This window comes from Cervus elaphus, chromosome 10 (genome assembly GCF_910594005.1).
Source record: "Cervus elaphus chromosome 10, mCerEla1.1, whole genome shotgun sequence".
In the NCBI taxonomy this organism is placed as follows: Eukaryota; Metazoa; Chordata; class Mammalia; order Artiodactyla; family Cervidae; genus Cervus; species Cervus elaphus.
The window spans coordinates 49,872,105-49,891,971 of record NC_057824.1 but is presented as its reverse complement, the minus strand read 5'-3'; the positions used below and the strand labels follow the sequence as shown (position 1 = coordinate 49,891,971).

Genomic DNA, 19,867 nt, shown 5'->3' with positions numbered 1-19,867 from the left:
GTAACAGTTGAAAGCAGACAGTATCAAGGATATAACAAGGTAGTCAGAGGAACCTTCACAGAGAAGGAGGAGATGGGGGCCGAGGAGGCCCACCCACCCTGAAGGCAGAGGGCAGTAGTATGGTGATATTAACGATGCCTTGGTTCCAGAAGAGTTTTGCTAGTCTCCAGAATTCTCCCCATTTTGCAGATAGGTATTCAGACCCAGAGGGTGGACAGCTTGCCCAAATTCAATCCGAGGGTACAGGTTCCAAGATAAGAAGGCAGAAAATGAACTGCCAGTCACAGAGACTCTGGGGCTAAAGGTACAGAAAGTCACACACCGGGTCCAACAAATTAGCCATTTATTTACAGAATAAACACTGAGTTGAACACTGAAACATGAAATGGGGATGCCTGTGAAGGATGTGGATGGCAGAGACCATGAGATGTGGGTTTTTGTTGATATTTTAGTTTAAGAAAGTGATACTGAAAAACTCAACAGAATCCAGGCCAATAGATCCTGACATCTTAGTCCCCTGCCCTGCATCCCATAAGCGCCCAGCTTTGTCTATTTCTGAGTTTCTGAGACTGGGTGCCGCACCCATCCCACTTTCAACTTCTTTCAATACACCCACCCCCCAACTGAAACTCTAAAACTCCTTCCTTTTTCCCTGTTGGGGCTCACCACCAACCTAACTATAGAGGCTGGGTTGGAGAGACCATACCTCCTTCCTAAATAAATACCCCCAGCCCTTCCTCCCCAGATACCAAATGAAAAAATAAATATTGTGAACACCCACCCCCCAACCCACCAATGGAAATCTCCTGGATTTGGGGCCCCAGCCATTCACCCAAAACGTCCCTCTCTACCCTCTCTGCAGCCCCCTTCGACTCCTCTCCCAACCCAACTGACGGGGGAGGGGAAGGGCCATGAACCCTCCCGATGCCAGGGCACCCCTCCCCTGTTATCGAGGTCCAAGCAGGGCTAGCGCTGAGAGGAAGAGAATGAGGAGGGGTTGTGTGTGACAACCAACAGATGTCCCTCCAGTCCTGCTCCGGTCCTGGCTGTGGCGGATAATGACACCTCCTTTGCCCCCTGCACCTTCCCTTCGAGGAGGGCGAGGAGCTCGCGCTGGGGGGGCCACAGCTGCTGCGCCAGCCATCCAGTCATCTGCATAGTGTTGTCCCTCTCCAGAGCCGCTAGCGTCCTCTAGAGGGAGGGGGAGGATCGGAAACAGGGATGGTGAAGAGGGGCAGCGTGAGACGGTGCAAGAAACAGCCACAGGCGGGGAGGAAAAGAACTCGAGAAAAAACAGTCAGAGGTTGGGGCAGGGGCAGGCAGGGTGAGAGGAGGGAGAAAGTGAGTGACAGGAAGGCGAAGAGAGATCAGACAGACATGGAAACAAGGCAACGAGACACAGGAAGAGACGAGACAGAAAAAAAAGAGAGACAGATGGGGAGAGGATAAACAGGAAAAGACAGAGAAAACGGACACGGAAGCAGCGAGCCGACGGAAGAGGAGTGGGGGAGGAGAGACAAAGAGAGACGGTGGGGGAGAGGGGGAAAAAATGTATGTCAGTGCCTTGCATCTCTGGCAAATTCTGCTTTGGGGAGCCAGCCCCGTGGAACCCGCACCCCCACTTCCCCGCCTCCCTGGATTGCCGGTGTTCCCCAATCTCTTCCCACAGCCCACCCTCGGGAGCTTCCCACCGCTTTGTAAGAATGTTTTGCTGTCTCCCCCAAGGGACCGTGAAATCAAGGGTAGAGATCTTCTCATTGGTCTTCCACTCCCTACCTTTGAGGTAAGCGCTCAATACAGGCGTGTGAACTGCGTGAGTGAATGAATGAATGGTAACGGAGACGCGAGGGGAGGGACTACAGACGCAGGGGGCGGGGCTGCGGGTTGGCCTGCGTCCAATCGCGGAAAGCGGGGCGGAGCGAGGTCCTCTCGGTGTTCTCGGGTCTCACCCCAGTCCTCCAGCTCCAGGTCGCGTCCCAGGGCGGCCGCTTTCATCCTGGTCGTGGCGGCCCGGAGCTGCAGCCGCCGCCTCCGCGTCTGGAGGTCGGGGCTTGAAGCTTCTGCATCCAGCTCTGGGTTGTCGAGCTGCCCGGCCTGGGAGCCGACCACGGGCGACAAGTACCTGCGAGCAGAGCAGCCCCGGAGGCTCCCGCCCCACCCCGCCCCCGGAGTCAGCCTCGCCCGCCCGCGCGCCCGCAGCCCACCGCCCGGCTCTCACCGGCCCGGTCCAGCTCCGGTCCAGCAAGGCGCCGCCTCCTGCGAGAGGTCCGCCGCCACGCGGGGGTCCCCGCACACAGTCTGGGGCAGTCCGGCCCAGATGCCCCTCACCCGGCCCAGACGCTCGCGGAGCTCCCACACCTGGACGTAAAGAGAGCCGGCCGGGCGGAGATGGAGCGCGCGCCCCTGTCCCCCGCGCTCGCGCCCCTGCCGCGGCCGCCCGCCACTCACCAGCCGGGGCAGGCTGGCGCCCGCAGCAGTCGTCGGCCGCTCCTCCTCCGCCACCGCCGCGGACCAGAAGCGACCCACGTCCTCCCTTGGGGCTGGGGCACGGCGGGCGCGAGCCCGCGCTGGCTGGGGGCTCCCGCATTCCTGGAATACCTTCGGCACCGGGTAGAGACCCCACACACAGTCATCCCGCGGTAGAACCCACACCCCAACACTCCAAACGTCCTTGACACCCCGGTTTATCCAGAGACCCTACAGTGTCTCCCTAATACCCCACACTGTCCCCCCACCCCAGGGCCTCCCCTCCACGCTTCTCCCTCCTGTTCTCCTGCCAACTCCCAGTCTGACACTCCCACCCTTCTTGTGGCCCCTGTACCTGGGCTGACACCCCTACACTGTTTTCCTGCAAATGCATCAAGCCTTCTGAGATCTTCACCCCAATGGACTGGGCCGCGAGCTCAAAAGAAAAGGGGCCTTGGATCTTGTCGGCCAGCAACAGGAGACCATCTTGAAAGAGGGTAAGACAGAGAAAGGGTTAAATGAGGGGCTATCCAGGGAGATACTCACTGAAGTGGGATGTTCCCACAAATCCTGACCCAGGCCTTGGAGGCAAGCAGCAGGTCTTAGATTGGGGGGAGAACTGACATGAGAAGAGCCCCCTTCCTCCTCTCCACGCAGCATTGCTGAACACTCCCTCCCCAGTCCACCCTGCCCACCCCACACAGACAGCTCTCTCAGGCTTTCCTGAATCCCCTCACCCAGATAGGGCCCCCAGTCAGGATCCAGTCCTTGGCTGCTGATACAGCCATAGGCCACGTTGAGGCAGAAGCCCCGGCAGGGTGGCAGCGAGGGGACCCCCCGGCAAAGGGGGCAGCCTGTCAGACGCATCACGGCCCGCTTGCAGCCTTCGGACAGCGGCATCTGGGAGCAGAGAGCAGGGCTGTGTCATCCACAAACAACTGGCTGCCCTCAGCCAAGCCTGGTGCTGGGCACAGAGAGAAATCAAATACCCCACCCTGCCCTTCCCAGGCTCTAAGTGTGGAGCTGGATGTGAACCTCTAGGGTTGATGACCCCACGCGGCAGCAGGAGTGACCCCAGGACTGCGCCAGACCTGAGGAGGGAGGCTCCTCAGGTGTTGCACATCCTGCTTCTTGAGAGAGATGGACCAGGGGGGCAGTGAGGGGCCTGAGAAAAGGTTCAAGGACAAGAGTGAGCCCATCATGTTTGAGGGGAGAATGAGGATGCAGGAAGTAAGGCTGGGAGGCCAAAGAGAGAATGGGCAGTCGAGAGAGGGCCTTGAAGGCCAAACCAGGAATCTGGCCTCTAGGAGGGAGCCACTGAGGGGCCCTGGAGAAAACCAGGGGGGCCAGTGGGCCAGTCTCAGAGAGGCTGTGGAGATGAGCAGGTCTCGAGAGGCTGGCAGAGGGTAAGAGTCATCAGAGGGCAGAAGAGGCTCAGAGGTGGGAGGAGTCATGGGTCATGATGCTAGAAAGACTGCAGTCTTCCTGATTTACCCAGGACGCCAGGGCTTCACGGCTGCTAAGGGAAGGCCAGGCCTCTCCTGCCAGCTGGCCCCTGACTCTTCTTCATGGGGCCTCTCCCACTTCCTCTCCCTCCCTGGGCCCCACCCATACTCAAGCCCCTTCTAACCTTAAGTGTTTCGCTGACCACATTTCTTCCAGTCTCCAGGCCTTGGACAAAGGCCCGGGCAGCCACCAGGGCCCGGGTTATCTGGAGGAAGGGAAAGGTGAGAAAAATCACCAGACTGTTGAGGGTCAGTCAACACTGGGGCCAAGAGACTGCACCAAAGGGATGAGCAGTGGGGGTAAGGTTTGTAGGTTATCTTGGGGTGATTAGGAATGTTAGGTGGTTCTGGGAGGCAGGTTCAAGAAGATCAAAGAATTCAGAGTCTGGCAGGACCAAGGGGAACTGGGCTTGGGAAGAGGTGGAAGGATTACATTTTACAGGACTTGGAGATAAAGGGACTTATATTTTAACAAATGCTGAACCTGAAGCCAGGAGACCTGAGTGTGAAACCTAGCTCCACCCCTTACTGGCTCTGAGACCTTAACCTCTTCAAGGTTCAGTTTTCTCATCTTGTAAAATAGGAATGTGAACATCTACTTCATAGAGTTATGACAATTAAATGAGATACTATAAATGAAAATCCTTAGATAGTGTTGAATCGGCATTCAATACACTCGCAACCCACACACTACACAGCTGAACCAGAGGAAGTCAAGATATTGGGAATAGGGATGAGTTGTCAGAAAGGGGGGCGGGGAGCAAGAGCAGATGAGTGGGTCAACCACTAGTATGAAACTAGGACACAGAATTGGGGGGCGGGGCTCCAGTCAAAGGAAACCAAGGAGATCTGGGTCAGGCAGAGGTGACTGGGGCTCAAGATAGGGATCACCAGGTCAGGGGCGACTGAGGCATGAAAAGGGGGTCAATGAGTTGGAAGTGAGTGGTACACAGTTCAGAGGTCACTAGGTCAAAGGTGGCTGAAGCTCAGGCGTTGGGGCCCCTCACCTGCAGGCGGAGGCGGCGGGGTGAGTCCCCAAAAGGCTTCAGAGAGTCATCAGCAGAAGAGGCCAGGCGTGTGAGGCAGAACAGGTAGTCGGGGGAGAAGATGTACTGTGGGTGCAGCAGGGGGAACATTTTCTCCAGGAGCTGAGCCCAGAAATCCACCAAGGCATCATCTAACCCCTCACCGGACCTCTCATAGTAGTCCCGTAGCCGAGAGAACAGACCACTGAACAAGGGGGTGTGCTGGGCATACAGGCGGCCGAAGGAGCGGTGGAAAAGCATGGACAGGGAGTGCTCGGCTGAGGAGAGCATCTCCCGAAAAACCTCTGTGGCAAGTGCAGAGAAAGAGGTGTGAGGTGGGGTGAAGCCAGAGAAGGATGGAAAAGTGAAAAGGTAGAGGCAGGAAGAAATGGGCATGGGGAGAAAAAAGAAAAGACAAGTGAGTTAGAAATTAAGTAACCCTTAGAGGTCTGGGCAGACTGGGGTGGGGGGGGATGTGGGGCAGGACCCTGAGAGAGCACAGAGTGGGGGAAGTGGGGGCTAAACCAGGGCTGGAGTGCCTTTGGGAGAAGTCAGGAGTAGGTACAGGATGCTTGTGGGGGTCATGAGCTCAGAGAGAAGGTATGAAGCCAGGTTTGGGGACACCAGGTCCTCACCATCGAATTTTCTGTGTCGGGCAGCCAGTGTGTGAACCAAGAAGGAACCATTCTCCTCCACCAGGCCTCGGAAGGTGGCCTCAGTTTCCCAGGTCAGCCTCTGCTCTATCTCACTGGAACAGCAAGTGTACTCCTGGGGACAAATCCGGAGGTGTTCACCTGGACAGAGGAGACATAAAGGAATGGTGGGAAGTGCTGTCGTGAAATTCCTTCCTTCTCCTGACCATCTCTGGGGGCCATCCTTTCTCTTCCAGCTGTCTGGTTTCTTTTCTATTGTCTGCCACCTCATTCCCACCTGGTCCTACCCCTTCCCTATTGTCCCCTCACCCATCCCAAGTGCACTGCCTTTAGGCATGGGATCAAATAGGAGTGGGCCAATTTAGTTATCAGAGGGTCCTCAGGTAGCCTGCCTAACACCACACACCCCAGGCCTCAAAGGACATACAGGATGGTTTCAATGGGAAGAATGGGGTTTGGAGGGGTGGGGTTACCTGGTAAGAAAGAAAGCACTACCATACAAGGGACTCATGTTAATAGCGAGGGAAACAAATTAGGCTGTGAAGAAAGAAACACAGAGGGGTTGCTAATTACTAGAAAGGGATTCCTGGGGTGAGGGTGGAGTAAGAGAGCTGTTATGCGAAGGGGAGTGTTATTGTGATCCTGATAAAGAAGTTCCGGAGGAGAAGAGACATTATTACCGTGAGAGGAAAAGATTATTACAACGGCCACTCTGAAAGGGAAGAGAGTTATTGTGAGATGGGGAGGACCGGCCCCCGCCCCCTCCCTCGCCCCCAATTCTCTAGTCTCCCTCTTTCTCCTCACCTGAGATCAGGGCGGGAGGGAGTACGCTTAAGCTATATCCCCGGGCCCCCAGAATCTGCCGGGTCTCAGTGCAACTCCGGGTGACCTTTGCCTCGATACCGGGTCCAGGACCAGGACCGGGACAGAGGTGCAACAGCAGAAGCAGAAGAGAGCGCAGCGCGTACATAGCTGCTGCTGCCACCTTGGGACCGCAAAGTGGGTCGTAAGGAGGAAAGAAGAGCCGCCCGAACTCAGAAAGCCGGTTCTCTGCCACAGGACCGTCCCGCCGGCCAGAGAAACAGCGCGACCTCCGAAAAGTGGACCGGGAGCACGATCGCTGGACCAAGGCGGCATCTGCCGAGACAATGGGAGCGGGGAGCCGGACAGGAGGCGGGGCCCGGGGCGGGGCCCCGCCAATAATGGTAAAGAGCCGAGTTTAGGGGCGGGGTCAAGGAGAAATTAAGCCAATGTACTGGGGAAGCTCGGCCGCGGGGCGGGACTCGGAAGGACTGGGAGGTTAGGGGAGGGGTGTGGTCTTCCTCTGAGGCGTGGCTATCTACATCGAAAGGCGGGGCCTGAGTGGAACTCAGCCTATGGTAGTTGAGAAGCCAGATTAAAGGAGTTACTACTGGGCGCAGTGTGAAGCCCAGCCAATGGAGGGGGAATTTGGGGACAGAGGGGCCGGGCTGGGGAGGAGTCAGGAGGAGCCGAGTTAAAGCAGGTGGCCAGCGCGCGGGAGCCCACGTGATACGGCTGCAAGCTGGAGAGCTCGTGGCCGCACGAGGCTGCTGGAGTGGCGTGGCTAGAACGTGGTAAGCACGAGCTCGCACACGCTCAAGTCTCGCGACAACTTGCAACTCTGAGACGAACCGTTGGGCTCGCGCTTTCCCGCGTTTTTCTGGATTCGTCTGCCACCCAGAGGGACGGGGGCGTGACCACAGAGACCTAAGGGACCCGAGACGGTGACTTTTCTTCAACGCTGCTCGGCCAGAAGTCGCTGTCCCGGGCTGTCACAGTGAGGCTCCCCTTTCACCCAGTCGTTCGCCATCCCCCGCACTCCAGCCCTGAGAGAAGCCCTCCCTCCCCATGGCTTCTTCCACAGAGGCCAGGAATCCCAGCCCCGGAAGACAGATAATCACTCTCTCGAGCGGTTAGACGGCTCTGTAACCCAAATAAAGTAGCCCAGGGTGGGGTACAGAGCCTCTCCTCTGGAGAAGTGGAGAACGCGAGCTTTCCGTGACTCCTTCAGCGTTTCCGGCCCGGTTTTGATGGCGCCTCCAGACCCAAATCGTTAAGCGCGTCCCAGTCTGGTCCTTGTCGGGGGTGGGTGGGTGGGGGGCAGGTTCTAACCTTGCAGAAATGGAAGTTTATGTGCTTCTGTAGCGGGATGGGGGGTTATTTTCTTATTTTTCTTGTCTTTTGTTTACCCCGTGGGAGCTGGTTCCGTTTCACAGGCTCCTCTGAATCGTGGGGAAGAGAAGGGTGTGTTTTAACTACCCTAGTGTGTGCCTTGCTTGAGACTTGGGGAGCACCTTCAAACCCGAGGATGGCATTGGGGCAGTGGCGTCTTTAACTCCCTGATGCCTTGGGTCAGGACCTTCTCGGTCGTTTTTTAAGCTTTTTTTTTTTTTTTTTTACGTATTGAAAAAAAAAAACGATTTACAATGTGCCAATCTCTGCTCTACAGCAGAGTGACTCAGTTATACACAGACATGCATTTTATTTTTGCCGTGGACTATTTTTGAAATCTTTAAAAAAATAATTCGTTGTTTATTTTTGGCTGAGCCTTTGTTTCTGCCAAGGCTTTTCTCTAGTTGTGGCGAGCAGGGGCTACTCTTTAGTTGCGATACCAGGGCTTCTCATTGCGGTGGCTTGTTTTGTTGGGGAGCACAGGCTCTAGGCCGAGTGGGCTTTAGTAGTTGCGGCTACTGGGATCTAGAGCACAGGTTCCTTAGTTGTGGCATGGGTTTAGTTGCTCCACAGCATGTGGGGTCTTCCTCGACCAGGGATGGAACCCATGCCACCTGCACTGGCTGGCCGATTCTTTATCACTGAGCCACCAGGGAAGCCCCATTTTTGAAGTCTTTATTGGTAACAGTATTGCTTCTGTTTTGTGTTTTGGTTTTTTGGCTGGGAGGCATGTGGGATCTTAGGTCCCTGACCAGTGATGGAACCATTGCCCACCCCCTACCCCCGTTGGCAGGTGAAGTTTTAACCACTGGACCCGACGGAAAGGTCCAAAACATACACATTTTGTAAAAAAAAAAAAAAAATTCTTTTCCTTTATGGTTTATCCATAAAGCTGTGCTTTTCTTTTTTTTAATTGACGTATAGTTGATCTACAGTGTATTATCCCTCTTATTTTGCACCCCCCCCCACTCCCTGAATTCGAGCCATTCCCATGTAAAGAAGGGGGATCGTTGGAGCTGGGAATGGAGACGTGATAGGTCAGGACGCCTTCCCCCCTCTTCCCTCTCTCCCGAAGCTGGACCACCATGCCCACCCATCGGTCGTCCTCCTCCCGGTACCAGAGCTCCTCCTCCCCGAGCAACGCGTCCTCGCCGCTGCGCAGAGCTGTAGCAGCTGGACGGAGGAGCGTGTCTGCTTCTTCTAGTTCTTCTGTGTCTGTCGCTATGCCCTGCGATGACCGGGACTCGGAGCAGAATTCAGAGGGGTGAGTGGAGTTGGTGAGAAATGGTTGCGTCGTCCTCAGGTTTTTCCCATTTTCATTTTCCAAACGAGCAAACTGGCAACACATGTGTGATAGAAAAGCTAGGAGATGCTGTGCTGGTTCAAAACAGTGACCCACGCCTGCCCCCAGTTCTGCTGGGTGCCTTTCGGCTGCCCTAGGTGTTGGAAGTGTCAAGAATAATCCATCCTGTTATAAATCCATCATCCATCTTGTCTAAACTTTTCTTGAACACGTTTGTATGTTCAGCAGGGACAGCCTCTGGTAAGGGCCCAGACATGGGGGAAAGGGGAAAGAGTTCTTTATTTGGTGCCAGAAAGCTAGTATATCCTTTTTAGTTGGTGTCCTGTAATTCCTTCATTTGGGGTTATAAAAACAAGTCCTTATCTGTTGGCATTTATGAGCTTATTCTGTGATGGTTATTAAGAGTACATCTTGGGTTTAAAAAAAAAAATTTTTTTTTTTAATCTTTCCAGGAAAAAAAGTCTCATACAAGGTCTAATTTATCCCCTGGTAATTTTTTTTATTGAGGTATAGTTGATGTTTGATATTAAATAAGTTTCAGATATACAACATAATGATTGACCATTTTTAAAGTTTATATTTCAGTTATAGTAATAAAAATATCCCCTGGTAATTTTAATTGGTCTCTTCTAAATCATTGTGCTGTTTAGGACCAGGTTATATTTATTTTGTACATTTTAGTCAGTAAGAGGTGAATTTAAGGGCTGAAATTTAACACCAGGCACATATATAATCTCCTGTTTGTGTATTCAGTTCAGTCACTCATTCGTGTCCAACTCTTTGTGACCCCATGAATCGCAGCACGCCAGGCCTCCCTGTCTATTACCAACTCCTGGAGTCCACTCAAATCATGTCCGTCGAGTCGGTGATGCCATCCAGCCATCTCATCCTCTGTCATCCCCTTCTCTTCCTGCCCGCAAACCCTCCAAGCATCAGGGTCTTTTCCAATGTTTGTGTATTAGTATTAATCAAATACGACTTCCTGACCCATGCTAATTTTACTCTACACAGCAGTGATCCCCCTGACTGCCTACATGAATATCTTTATCTTTTTTTTTTTAATGTGGATATTAGGAAAGAGCTTGGAGAAGGAAATGGCAACCCACTCCAGTGTTCTTGCCTAGAGAATCCTGTGGACAGAGGAGCCTGGCGGGCTACTGTCCATAGGGTCGCATAGAGTTGGACACGACTGAAGCGACTTAGCAGCAGCAGCAGGAAAGAGTTGTGCTTCATCTCCCTCAGTGCCTCATTTTTCATTTCCAATGCTTTCTTTAAGTGAAAGTTTTCTTTTAAGTGAAAGTTTTCCTTTAAGACATTGTCTGTACTTCCTGGCAATAGTCAGCTCATCTCTCCTTAAAATCTGAATATATTTTTCTCATGGAGAGGGGTGTACAGTTAGAGAAATTATAATTCATTTACCCTTTTATATATAGGGACTAGGGTGTTGTATCTAAGCAGAACCACACTCCTTCATAGGGATAGTGAATCTTTGTCAGCTGGTGAAGGCAGTGATTTCGAAGACAGCTTGAGACGAAATGGAAAGAAGAGAGCAGCAAAACGGCCACTCAAACCAACCCCAGTGAGTCAGTTTTGTTTTTGAACCTGGTCTGGGAAGCAGTGAAAGAAAACCTAGAAGAGGCTCAGGTGATATGTTTGATGAAAGGACAGGGCTTAAAGAGTATTAAGGGACAGAAGTAGAAAGAAGGCAGATTTTGAAGAGAGGAAAATACAGTTATTAGTGTATAGAGGAACAGGAATGGGGTTAAGGAACTTTTAAAAGGAGATAAGGCTAAAAATAATAAAATTTACAATATAAAAATCCTTGATTTCTAAGCTGAGTCAGTAACTCAAATTCTGCTGTGGAATTGGCAGCTTAAGCCTAACTGTGATTTTGATGAGAGTAAGTGTTAATGTCACTTTTACTTTTTAAAAACATTCATGATTTCTTTATACTAACTAGGCAAAACTTCCAAAGAAGAGGTCCCGAACAGTACATGCTCATGGTCAGAAAGAGTCAGAGCCACCAGCCAGTGATCTCTTTGATGCTGTGAAAGGTGCCAAAAGTGACATGCAGGTAAAACAGAGTATCTGACCTCTGTTTCTTGATACCATTGCATTCCTTGTTGGGTGGAATGATAACAAATGTCTACAAACTTGATTTAGTGAACATAACTGGTATCAAGAAAGGCAGATTAGGCCACAGGGTGAATCCTTAGAGTGATGTAAGGGAGATCTTGCATGAAGGGGAATTTTCCTTTCCTAATAGTATCACAGATGAGGGTGGGTCTTGCTTTTATTGATTGATGGAAGGGGCAAGGAAAGGCATTGGATAATTTAGAGAAGCAGCTTGGATTCGGGTGGCAACGTGTTCACCCCTGTCACTTTTAGCTCCACTTTGACAATTATACCTATCCATTCTGCCTATGTCTCCTTTAACAAGATTGATTGATTTACATGTATTGTGAGTACTGATATATATCAATTTATTTGTACCATCTTATGTGGTTTTGCTTTATACTGCCTTTTCTGTTTCTCTTTCCTCCTCTTTTTTCCTTTTGAATGTTTTATCTCCTACAAGAACCTAAGCACGTTTTAATTCCGGTTAGTCCTTACAGTTTACATACTGTTTGGGTTTTTTTTTTTTTTGGCAGTGCCAAATGACTTTCGGGATCTTAGTTCCCTGACCAGGGACTGAACCCATGCCCCATACAGTGGAAGTGCGGAATCCTAATGACTGGACTGCCAGGGAAGTCCCCTTACATGCTGTTTGTTGTGCAGTGTTTTAGTTCTGTCCTTTCCTTCTCTTCCAAGTAGACATCATTGTTTTAAATAATGTTTGTTTATACTTATCTACATTTTAATCATTTTTTGTTCATCATTTCTTCTTTTAAAAAGTATTTATTTGTGCTGGGTCTTAGTTGCGGCTCTCAGGATCTTCAATCTTCCTTGCAGTATGCAAACTCTTAGTTGCATCATTTCCTTTCAAATCTGAAATCTTCCACACAGAATCATTCTCTTGCTGTCCAAAGTTTATGTTTTAAAATTTCTTTTAAATAGTTTATTAACAAACTCATTGTTTGCTTGTATAAAATGTCTTTTACCCTTGTTCTCAAAAGGTTGCTGGGTATCAAATTCTAAGATGATTTTTTTCTCTTGGCATATTAAAAAGATTATTCCACTTCCTTCTAATTTCCTGTATTGCTATTGGAAGTCAGCAATCAGTCTAAGCACTGTCTAATACAACAGTCTCTAACGATGGAGATGTCTGTATCACTGTTGTCTGGTACAGTAGTCCACCAGCCACACATGGATTTTTGATATGCGGCTGGTGTGACTGAGGAACTACATTTTTAATGTTTGATTTAATTGAATAACCACATACAGCTGGGACTGTTTTTGTGCACATCTAACTTGTAAATGTTTTTGTAAATGTTAAATGCATGTCCTTTGTAATTTTTTTTTTTTTACTTGACAGTTTTCAAGACTGTTTTGCTTTTGTGTTCTTATGTATTATAGGATGTTCAGAGGTATAAACTTTTCTTTTCATGCTTGAGATCAGTTAGGTTCCAGGCTCTGAGGACTGGTGTCTTTTGACAACTATGCAGAATTCTTTTTCAACGTTGCCTCTTTCTCATTCTGTTAATCCCCTTCTGGAATTCAATTAGACATCATTAGAAATTCTCGCTCTATTCTCCATGTCTTAATAACTTTTGTCCTTATTTTTATTTGTCTCTCTGGGCTACATTTTTTATACTTTCTTTGACTTAATCTTCTATTTCACTCATGTTGTGTTGTAGCCAGTCTGTTTTTAATCCATTCATTGAAGTTTCAAATTTTATTTATTATATTTTGCACTTCTACACATTTTGTTTGACCCCTTCCAAAGTTAACTGTTCTTTGCTTGTATTTTCAAGCTTCTCTTTTATTTAATCATGGAAATAATAATTTTATAATCTGTGATAACTTCAGTGTTTGAAGCCTGTGAATGTAATTCTGTCTGTTTTTCTGCTAATTGTTAGTTTTAGTGTCTTGTTTCTTTGTTGGGGTCTTTGTCAGGGTCTTCAGTGCTGGGTCGTTGTTGCTGTGTGCAGGCTTTCTCTAGTGGTGGCAAGCAGGGGCTGTGCTTTAGTTGTGGTGCGCAGGCTTTTCATTGTGGTGGCTTCTCTTGTTGCAGAGCACGGCCTGTAGAGTGCAGGTTTCTATAGTTGTGGCATGCATAGGTTTATTTGCCCCATGGCATGTGGAATATTCCCAGACTAGGGATTGAACCCGTGTCCCCTGCATTGGCAGGTGGATTCTTAACCACTGGACCACCAGGGAAGTCTGAAGAATCACTATTAATTAAATTCTGATTGAAATTATTCTGATTTTATTGGTAAGGTGGATCTGGACTACAAATCTAGATATGGGAACTGGCTTATGGTTATGAATTCTGAAGGAACAATTCTTTTTTTCTTCTACCGCACACTAAGGTCATAACAAGCTGTTGTCCTGCTTCCCCTTCTGACCTGTAAATTTATTTCTCATTCTTGCTTTCATGAAGGTGTGCCTCTTTGCAGGAGCCTCCTTTTAGACTACTCTCTTTGGAAGCCCTTTAGCCTTTGTCTTCTGTGCTCTACATTCTATACATCCATCTGGACAGAAAGTTAGGGTTCCCGGGGTTTAGTAGACCCTCAGCAAAAGTCAGCTTGCTTATCTCCCGGAATTGCTACCTTCACTTCCATTTTTGTTTTTATGGAATTCTACCTTTCATTCTCATTTAGTAGTACATTTTAAAAGATGTTTTTAATATTTTAATCAGAAGTTTAGATGCTTCAGTTAGGAAGCTTATACAGAATTTCTAGTCTATCATATTGCCAGAAATAGAAATGATCCACACTGTTTCCCTAGTCTTTGGTAGATGAGTGGCTGGATAGCTACAAGCAAGACCAGGATGCAGCTTTCCTGGAGCTGGTGAACTTTTTCATCCGGTCTTGTGGGTGTAAAGGTGAGGAAACGTCGCCCTTTTCTAACCCCCAGCCTTTTTCTCTTATAAAACTTTTTCTTATGAATATGAGTGAGGTTAGGCATTCCTAAAGAGAGAGGGTAAAGTGTAAGAAAAGTTTCCCTTATTTAACTACTATAAACTACACTGTTGATTGGTAAATAGGAAGTGATCCAGTAATGAAATGTATTGGTTTGGAGACAGAATGCTTTGGAGAAAAATAAATAAACATACTAATGTGATGATGTTTACAGATTTGGACCATCAGACTTTTCTTTTCTCTAAGTAATCTTTTATTTTCTTATCCCTTATTTCTCAGCCATTTCATCTCATATTTCTCTACTGAAACTGTGGCCCCAGGTCCCCAAAGGCCATGACCTAATTTACTGGGGCAGATAGTGTTATAAGACTACAGGTTGTATTATAAGAACCTGGCATAGCTTTCTTGCTTTCTTTTTGTTTGGAATGTTTTTTTTTTAACTGTAGTTTTTTGCTGTTTGATTTCCTGGGGTTTTCTAGACAGGTTGCCTTATATCAGATATTCCAGTTAGATGGTAGCAGATTTATGACTAGGATTCAGGTCTTCTGATTCCCTACCTGAGTTCTTTTCAGCATATTTTTAAGATCATCTTCAAATGTTTATGTAAATGGTCATGGTGTCTGTTGTTTTCCTTCTAAGTACCTCATGTCCTCCATTCCTCAGGCACTGTGACCCCTGAGATGTTCAAGAAGATGTCTAACTCAGAGATCATCCGGCACCTAACTGAGCAGTTTAATGAGGTGGAAGACGACTATCCAGGATCCTCTAGCCACTCTTATTGCAAAATACAAGGCCCATTACCCTCTTTTCGATTCTGGGAAATAGGATAGCTTTTAAAAGGAGGGGTTTAATTTCTTGGGAGCAAAAGGGACCTATACACATTATCCGAATATGCCTACAGAGTTGAGAATAAGATATAAGAGATACATTTTTTTTTTTTTTTTACTATATGGTTGGGTTTTGACATCCAGTCCCTATGACTCCATGGACCTGGTAGTAACTCTCCCATCTTTTTCATAAACTCTTCTTTAGGATTCAGGAGACTATCCTCTGACAGCTTCAGGCCCATCCTGGAAGAAGTTCCAGGGCAGCTTCTGTGAATTTGTGAGAACATTGGTCTACCAGTGCCAATACAGCCTCCTCTATGATGGCTTCCCCATGGACAACCTCATCTCCCTGCTCACTGGCCTCTCAGACTCCCAGGTCCGTGCCTTCCGTCACACTAGCACCCTGGCTGGTAAGCAGTCACTGTTAACTCTGTAAATGCTCTCATGGGAACTTCCCTCTGTTCTCTAGTCCTGGGTCTTCTTTCCTGCCTGCATTCTAGCTCTTTACTTCAAGGTCATGCTTATTTTGTCCTGAACCTTCATCCAGTTTCTCATTAGTGGGATTGTAAAAAGGGGTGGATCACTGTGACATTTTCAGCTTTAACATGCTTCTCAGAGCTCACTGAGAACAGGCTAATGATTAAAACAAGCCCAAAAGAGGGAGAGAAAAAGCCCACTCCAGAACAGTGAGTCTTGGGATTTTAGGGTTACCCTGCTCTAGCTTTTCTATTTCACTGCCCCTTTTTTCTTCTTTTTTGAACATACCATCCCTCCTCTCACTTAATGATTTTCTTACCTTGTTTTTACTGACTCAAAGCCATGAAGCTGATGACCTCCCTGGTAAGAGTTGCCCTCCAGCTGAGCCTGCACAAGGACAACAATCAGCGTCAGTACGAGGCTGAACGGAACAAGGGACCGGGACAGAGAGCGCCTGAGCGGCTCGAGAGCCTGCTGGAGAAACGCAGGGAGGTGAGCCGTTTCCCGCCTCCCGCTCTGCTCCCGCCTCCATCACCACTGCTTATCACAGCACCTTATCAGTCCCCCAGCTTCTCCCAGGCACAGTGCCCAGGCAAGCTTTCAGACTATGAATGATGGAGTCTGGCAGTAGTTTAATAGACCCATCCTGTTAGAGGTCATTGTATGTTCAGCTTGTTTCTGGGATGTGGGCTCAAGAGAGCATTTCTAGTTTAGAGTAAATTTTAAAAGTTCTCTGTAATTCCACTTTTGCTCAGTTTCTCTTGTCTGCATTCATTATCACAAGTGTTTAAGTGTTGTGCCTGCATCTTGTGCAAGGAATTAAGTACTGACTTTCATCTCAAGTGTTATGGTATGCAGGAGTGCTGGGAGGCCAGCTGCTGGTGGAGGAGGCCAAGTTTTCAAGGAGTGGAAAGGACACAGGCCTGTCATTCACTCCTGGATTTAAATTCTGTTCCAGTTAGCTACTAGCTCCATGGCCTTACATAACCTCTAAGCTTCAGTGTCCTTTCCTTTCAAAAGGGGGTAATTATTTTTGTGAGGACTAAATGAGACGAGTAAATTGCCTACCTAGGCACATAGTAGGTACTTGCTTTGATTCCTTTTAAACCTGAAGAAGACCACCAGAGGACATAACTCCCAACAAAATCTCTTACACTGTGTAAACCTTCAAACAGTTGTGTATGTCATGAGACTTAACACTGATTTTCCCCTCACTTCTCCAGAGTATCTGAGACCTCCCCAACCATGAGGTTGGCAGGACTCACCATGTCTAACTCTGCCAACTGACCGTTTTCCAGCTCTCATCAAAGATCTCTTCCACACTAAATCATTAGAGGAGGGAACGTTTTACTTCCCGGATTCTCTTTTGCTATTTTCACTGTCAATGTGATCTTAAACTGTGTATATGTTAAGTCTGTTTCAAATCTTATATACAGTCGTGTGATTGTTTTATTTGGACTTCTCTGGCTCTTGCTTCATCAGTTGTAGTTTTACTTTCTTTAATTTCTCCCTCCCCACTGGTTTCCTCTCTCCAGTTATAAATGTATGTAAGCGTTTGAGTCTATCCTTAATCCTTCTCTATAAGTTACTCCATTTCTATCCTTTTAGTATTTCCTTACTTCCTTAATATCCAACTGAATCCTTTTTGCTACCTAGCTTCTATCCCCATTTTTTTCTTTCAAATTGTTCTCTCCAAACCAGTAGCTTCTAAATCCCTATAGCCAATGGCCTTTTTTCAGTCTCCCTTTTTGACTTACGTAAAATTTGGTATTGATGGACCCACCTTTCTTCCTTCCCTCTTTCCTTTTCCTTTAAATATGAAAATCTTCAAATGTTCAAAAAGATAATACTGGTAGAATGAACACCACATATGGACTATCTAGATTTAACAACTATTATTTCGTTCAGTCACTCAGTCATGTATTTCACTATACTTCATCTATTTTTTTTCCTTGCTATTTTTTTTTTTACTAAATTGTGGATGTGTGTGTGTGTGCTCAGTCATGTCCAATTCTCTGCGACCCCATGGATTGTAGCCCTCCAGGCTCCTCTGTCCATGGGAATTTCCAGGCAAGAATACTGGAGCCAGTTTCCATTTCTTACTCCAGGGGATCTTCCCAACCCAGAGATCGAACCGCATCTCTTGCAACTTCTGCATTGGCAGGCGGATTCTTTACCACTAGCGCCACCTGGGGATATTTTAACCTAAAGATTTGAATATGTCCTCTAAAAAACATGTTCATGTATTATCCCAATACTATTTTCTTATCCAAAAACATTAACAGTGATTTCCTAATATTTTCTAATCTCAACTCCTATTTAAAATTTTCCATTTGTTCCCAAAATGCCTTTTCAGTTCAGTTCAGTTGCTCAGTCATGTCCAACTCTGTGACCCTACGGACTGCAGCACGCCAGACTTCTCTGTCCATCACCAACTCTGGGAGTTTGCTTAAACTCATGTCCATCGAGTCAGTGATGCCATCCAACCATTTTATCCTCTGTCATCCCCTTCTCCTCCTTTCTTCAATCTTTCTCAGCATCAGGGTCTTTTCTAATGAGTCAGTTCTTGGTGGCCAAAGTATTGGAGTTGCAGCTTCAGCATCAGTTCTTCCAGTGAACACTCAGGACTGATCTCCTTTAGGATGGACTGGTTGGATCTCCTTGCAGTCCAAGGGACTCTCAAGAGTCTTCTCCAACACCACAGTTCAAAAGCATCAGTTCTTCTGCGCTCAGCTTTATAATCCAACTCTCACATCCATACATGACTGCTGGAAAAACCATAGCTTTGACTAGATGAACCTTTGCTGGCAGAGTAATGTCTCGGCTTTTTAATATGCTGTCTAGGTTGGTCATAGCTAGTCTTCCAAGGAGTAAGCGTCTTTTAATTTCATGGCTGCAGTCACCATCTGCAGTGATTTTGGAGCCCAAGAAAATAAAATCTCTCACTGTTTCCATGCCTCTTATATTTGGTTAATTCCAGCCAGGATTTAGTTAAGGACTGTGCATTTCATTTGGTCTTTTTGTGTTTCTTAAGTCTCTTTTAATCTTGTACAGAACCTCTGCCCCGGCCTCCACTTTCCCCTCAGGATATTGATTTATTGAGTTGGGCCAGTTGTCTTCAAGAATGTCGCCTTGCAATTCTGCTTCCCTGTTACCTGTTAGGGTAACAGATAACATCTAATCTAGGGTTTCTCAACAGTGCCATTTAGGAGTCTGGCATTGTTTCAGCATATGTGCTCAGTTGTGTCCAACTCCTTGAAACACCATGGATTGTAGCCTGACAGACTCCTCTGTCCATGGGATTTTTCAGGCAAGAGTACTGGAGTGGGTTGCCATTTCCTCCCCCAGGGGATCTTCCCATCCCAGGGATCAAACCCACAGCATCCCTGGCCTCTATCCACTAGGTGGCGGTAGTACCCAGGTCGTAATAAACAAAACTGTCTTCAGACTTTGCTAAAGTCCTGTGGGAACCCCAATTTGAGAATCACTGATCTAATTGCTTCCTTCTCTCTCTCTCCCTTTTTTGTTCCATTTCTTTTCTCAAACAAATTGCATTTATTAAAAAAATTTCCCCAATTGATGTTCGTAAAAAACATGTATAACTACCAGCTAGGACCTCTGAATAGCCAAAGATGGTCAAAATAACAAGACACAGAAAGGATATTACTCTTTTAAAACAAATCTCTGAGGCATTAGTTGACTATACAGCTTCTTCCAGAATTAGAAGGTTTAACCTTTTTCTATTCTGATAACTTATTGGCTACATTTTCTTTTTCTCTGCTTTAGACTGATGAGCTTAATTACTTTCATTTGCCAACGCCAGCTTTCTCATCAGCTTTGTATTTTAGAGGTATCTTACTGACTGCCTGACTTCACTGGGCTATCCACTATCACATGTGCATGAGTAGGTGATATTCTTTTCCAAGGTATTTAGTCCATACCCTCAAAGGAAAGAGAGAAAGTGGTTTGTAACTTTCATACCTTATTTATAGATGTGTATTTTTCATGTGGAGAAAAAAGTTATTTGGGGAGATAGAAGTATTGTTAACATGTGGGAAATAAAGTCAAATGACCTGAAAATAAAGAAGGTTTAAAAGGGAACATAGGATACAAGAGCTTCAGACTGTGCCCTGTAATTAATAGGAATCAGGTGAATGTCATATTTTTCTAATATTTTTGTGGCCCTGAACTGTTGGGGAACATGAGAGATTGACCTGTTCCTCCCCATCCTCCAGCTTCAAGAGCATCAAGAGGAGATTGAGGGGATGATGAATGCCCTTTTCAGGGGTGTCTTTGTACATCGGTACAGGTGAGTTACTGGGCTCCTCTCATTGAAGCAGCTGGGTCCTCAGTTACAGAGTCTGTAGAAATAACGAGGTCCCCTCCTAACCATG

General features: G+C 47.4%; 2 protein-coding genes across 10 annotated transcripts in view; one reads left to right on the top strand and one right to left on the bottom strand.

Annotated features, from left to right (window-relative positions):
* Positions 1–326: 326 nt before the first annotated feature.
* On the bottom strand, positions 327–6,799 carry GPC2 (glypican 2). The gene is made up of 10 exons (XM_043915208.1): positions 6,454–6,799; positions 5,632–5,790; positions 4,979–5,301; positions 4,097–4,177; positions 3,204–3,366; positions 2,822–2,952; positions 2,449–2,598; positions 2,219–2,358; positions 1,950–2,122; positions 327–1,191 (listed from the first exon to the last, which is right to left on the bottom strand). Exons 1-10 carry the CDS (start codon positions 6,617–6,619, stop codon positions 947–949), a joined length of 1,731 nt encoding a protein of 576 aa, XP_043771143.1. The 5' UTR covers positions 6,620–6,799; the 3' UTR covers positions 327–946.
* The window catches only part of STAG3 (stromal antigen 3), a 27,732-nt gene continuing 14,587 nt past the window's right edge, over positions 6,723–19,867 (top strand). For 5 of the 9 annotated variants that reach the window (XM_043915176.1, XM_043915174.1, XM_043915177.1 and 2 more), the window contains exons 1-9: positions 7,255–7,447; positions 8,918–9,106; positions 10,622–10,724; positions 11,106–11,219; positions 14,036–14,132; positions 14,833–14,909; positions 15,202–15,406; positions 15,814–15,965; positions 19,709–19,782. In XM_043915176.1, the coding sequence (XP_043771111.1) occupies positions 8,928–9,106; positions 10,622–10,724; positions 11,106–11,219; positions 14,036–14,132; positions 14,833–14,909; positions 15,202–15,406; positions 15,814–15,965; positions 19,709–19,782 (1,001 nt within the window). In that variant the 5' untranslated portion in view covers positions 7,255–7,447; positions 8,918–8,927. The other 4 variants (XM_043915171.1, XM_043915172.1, XM_043915173.1 and 1 more) reach the window with 4 other exon arrangements.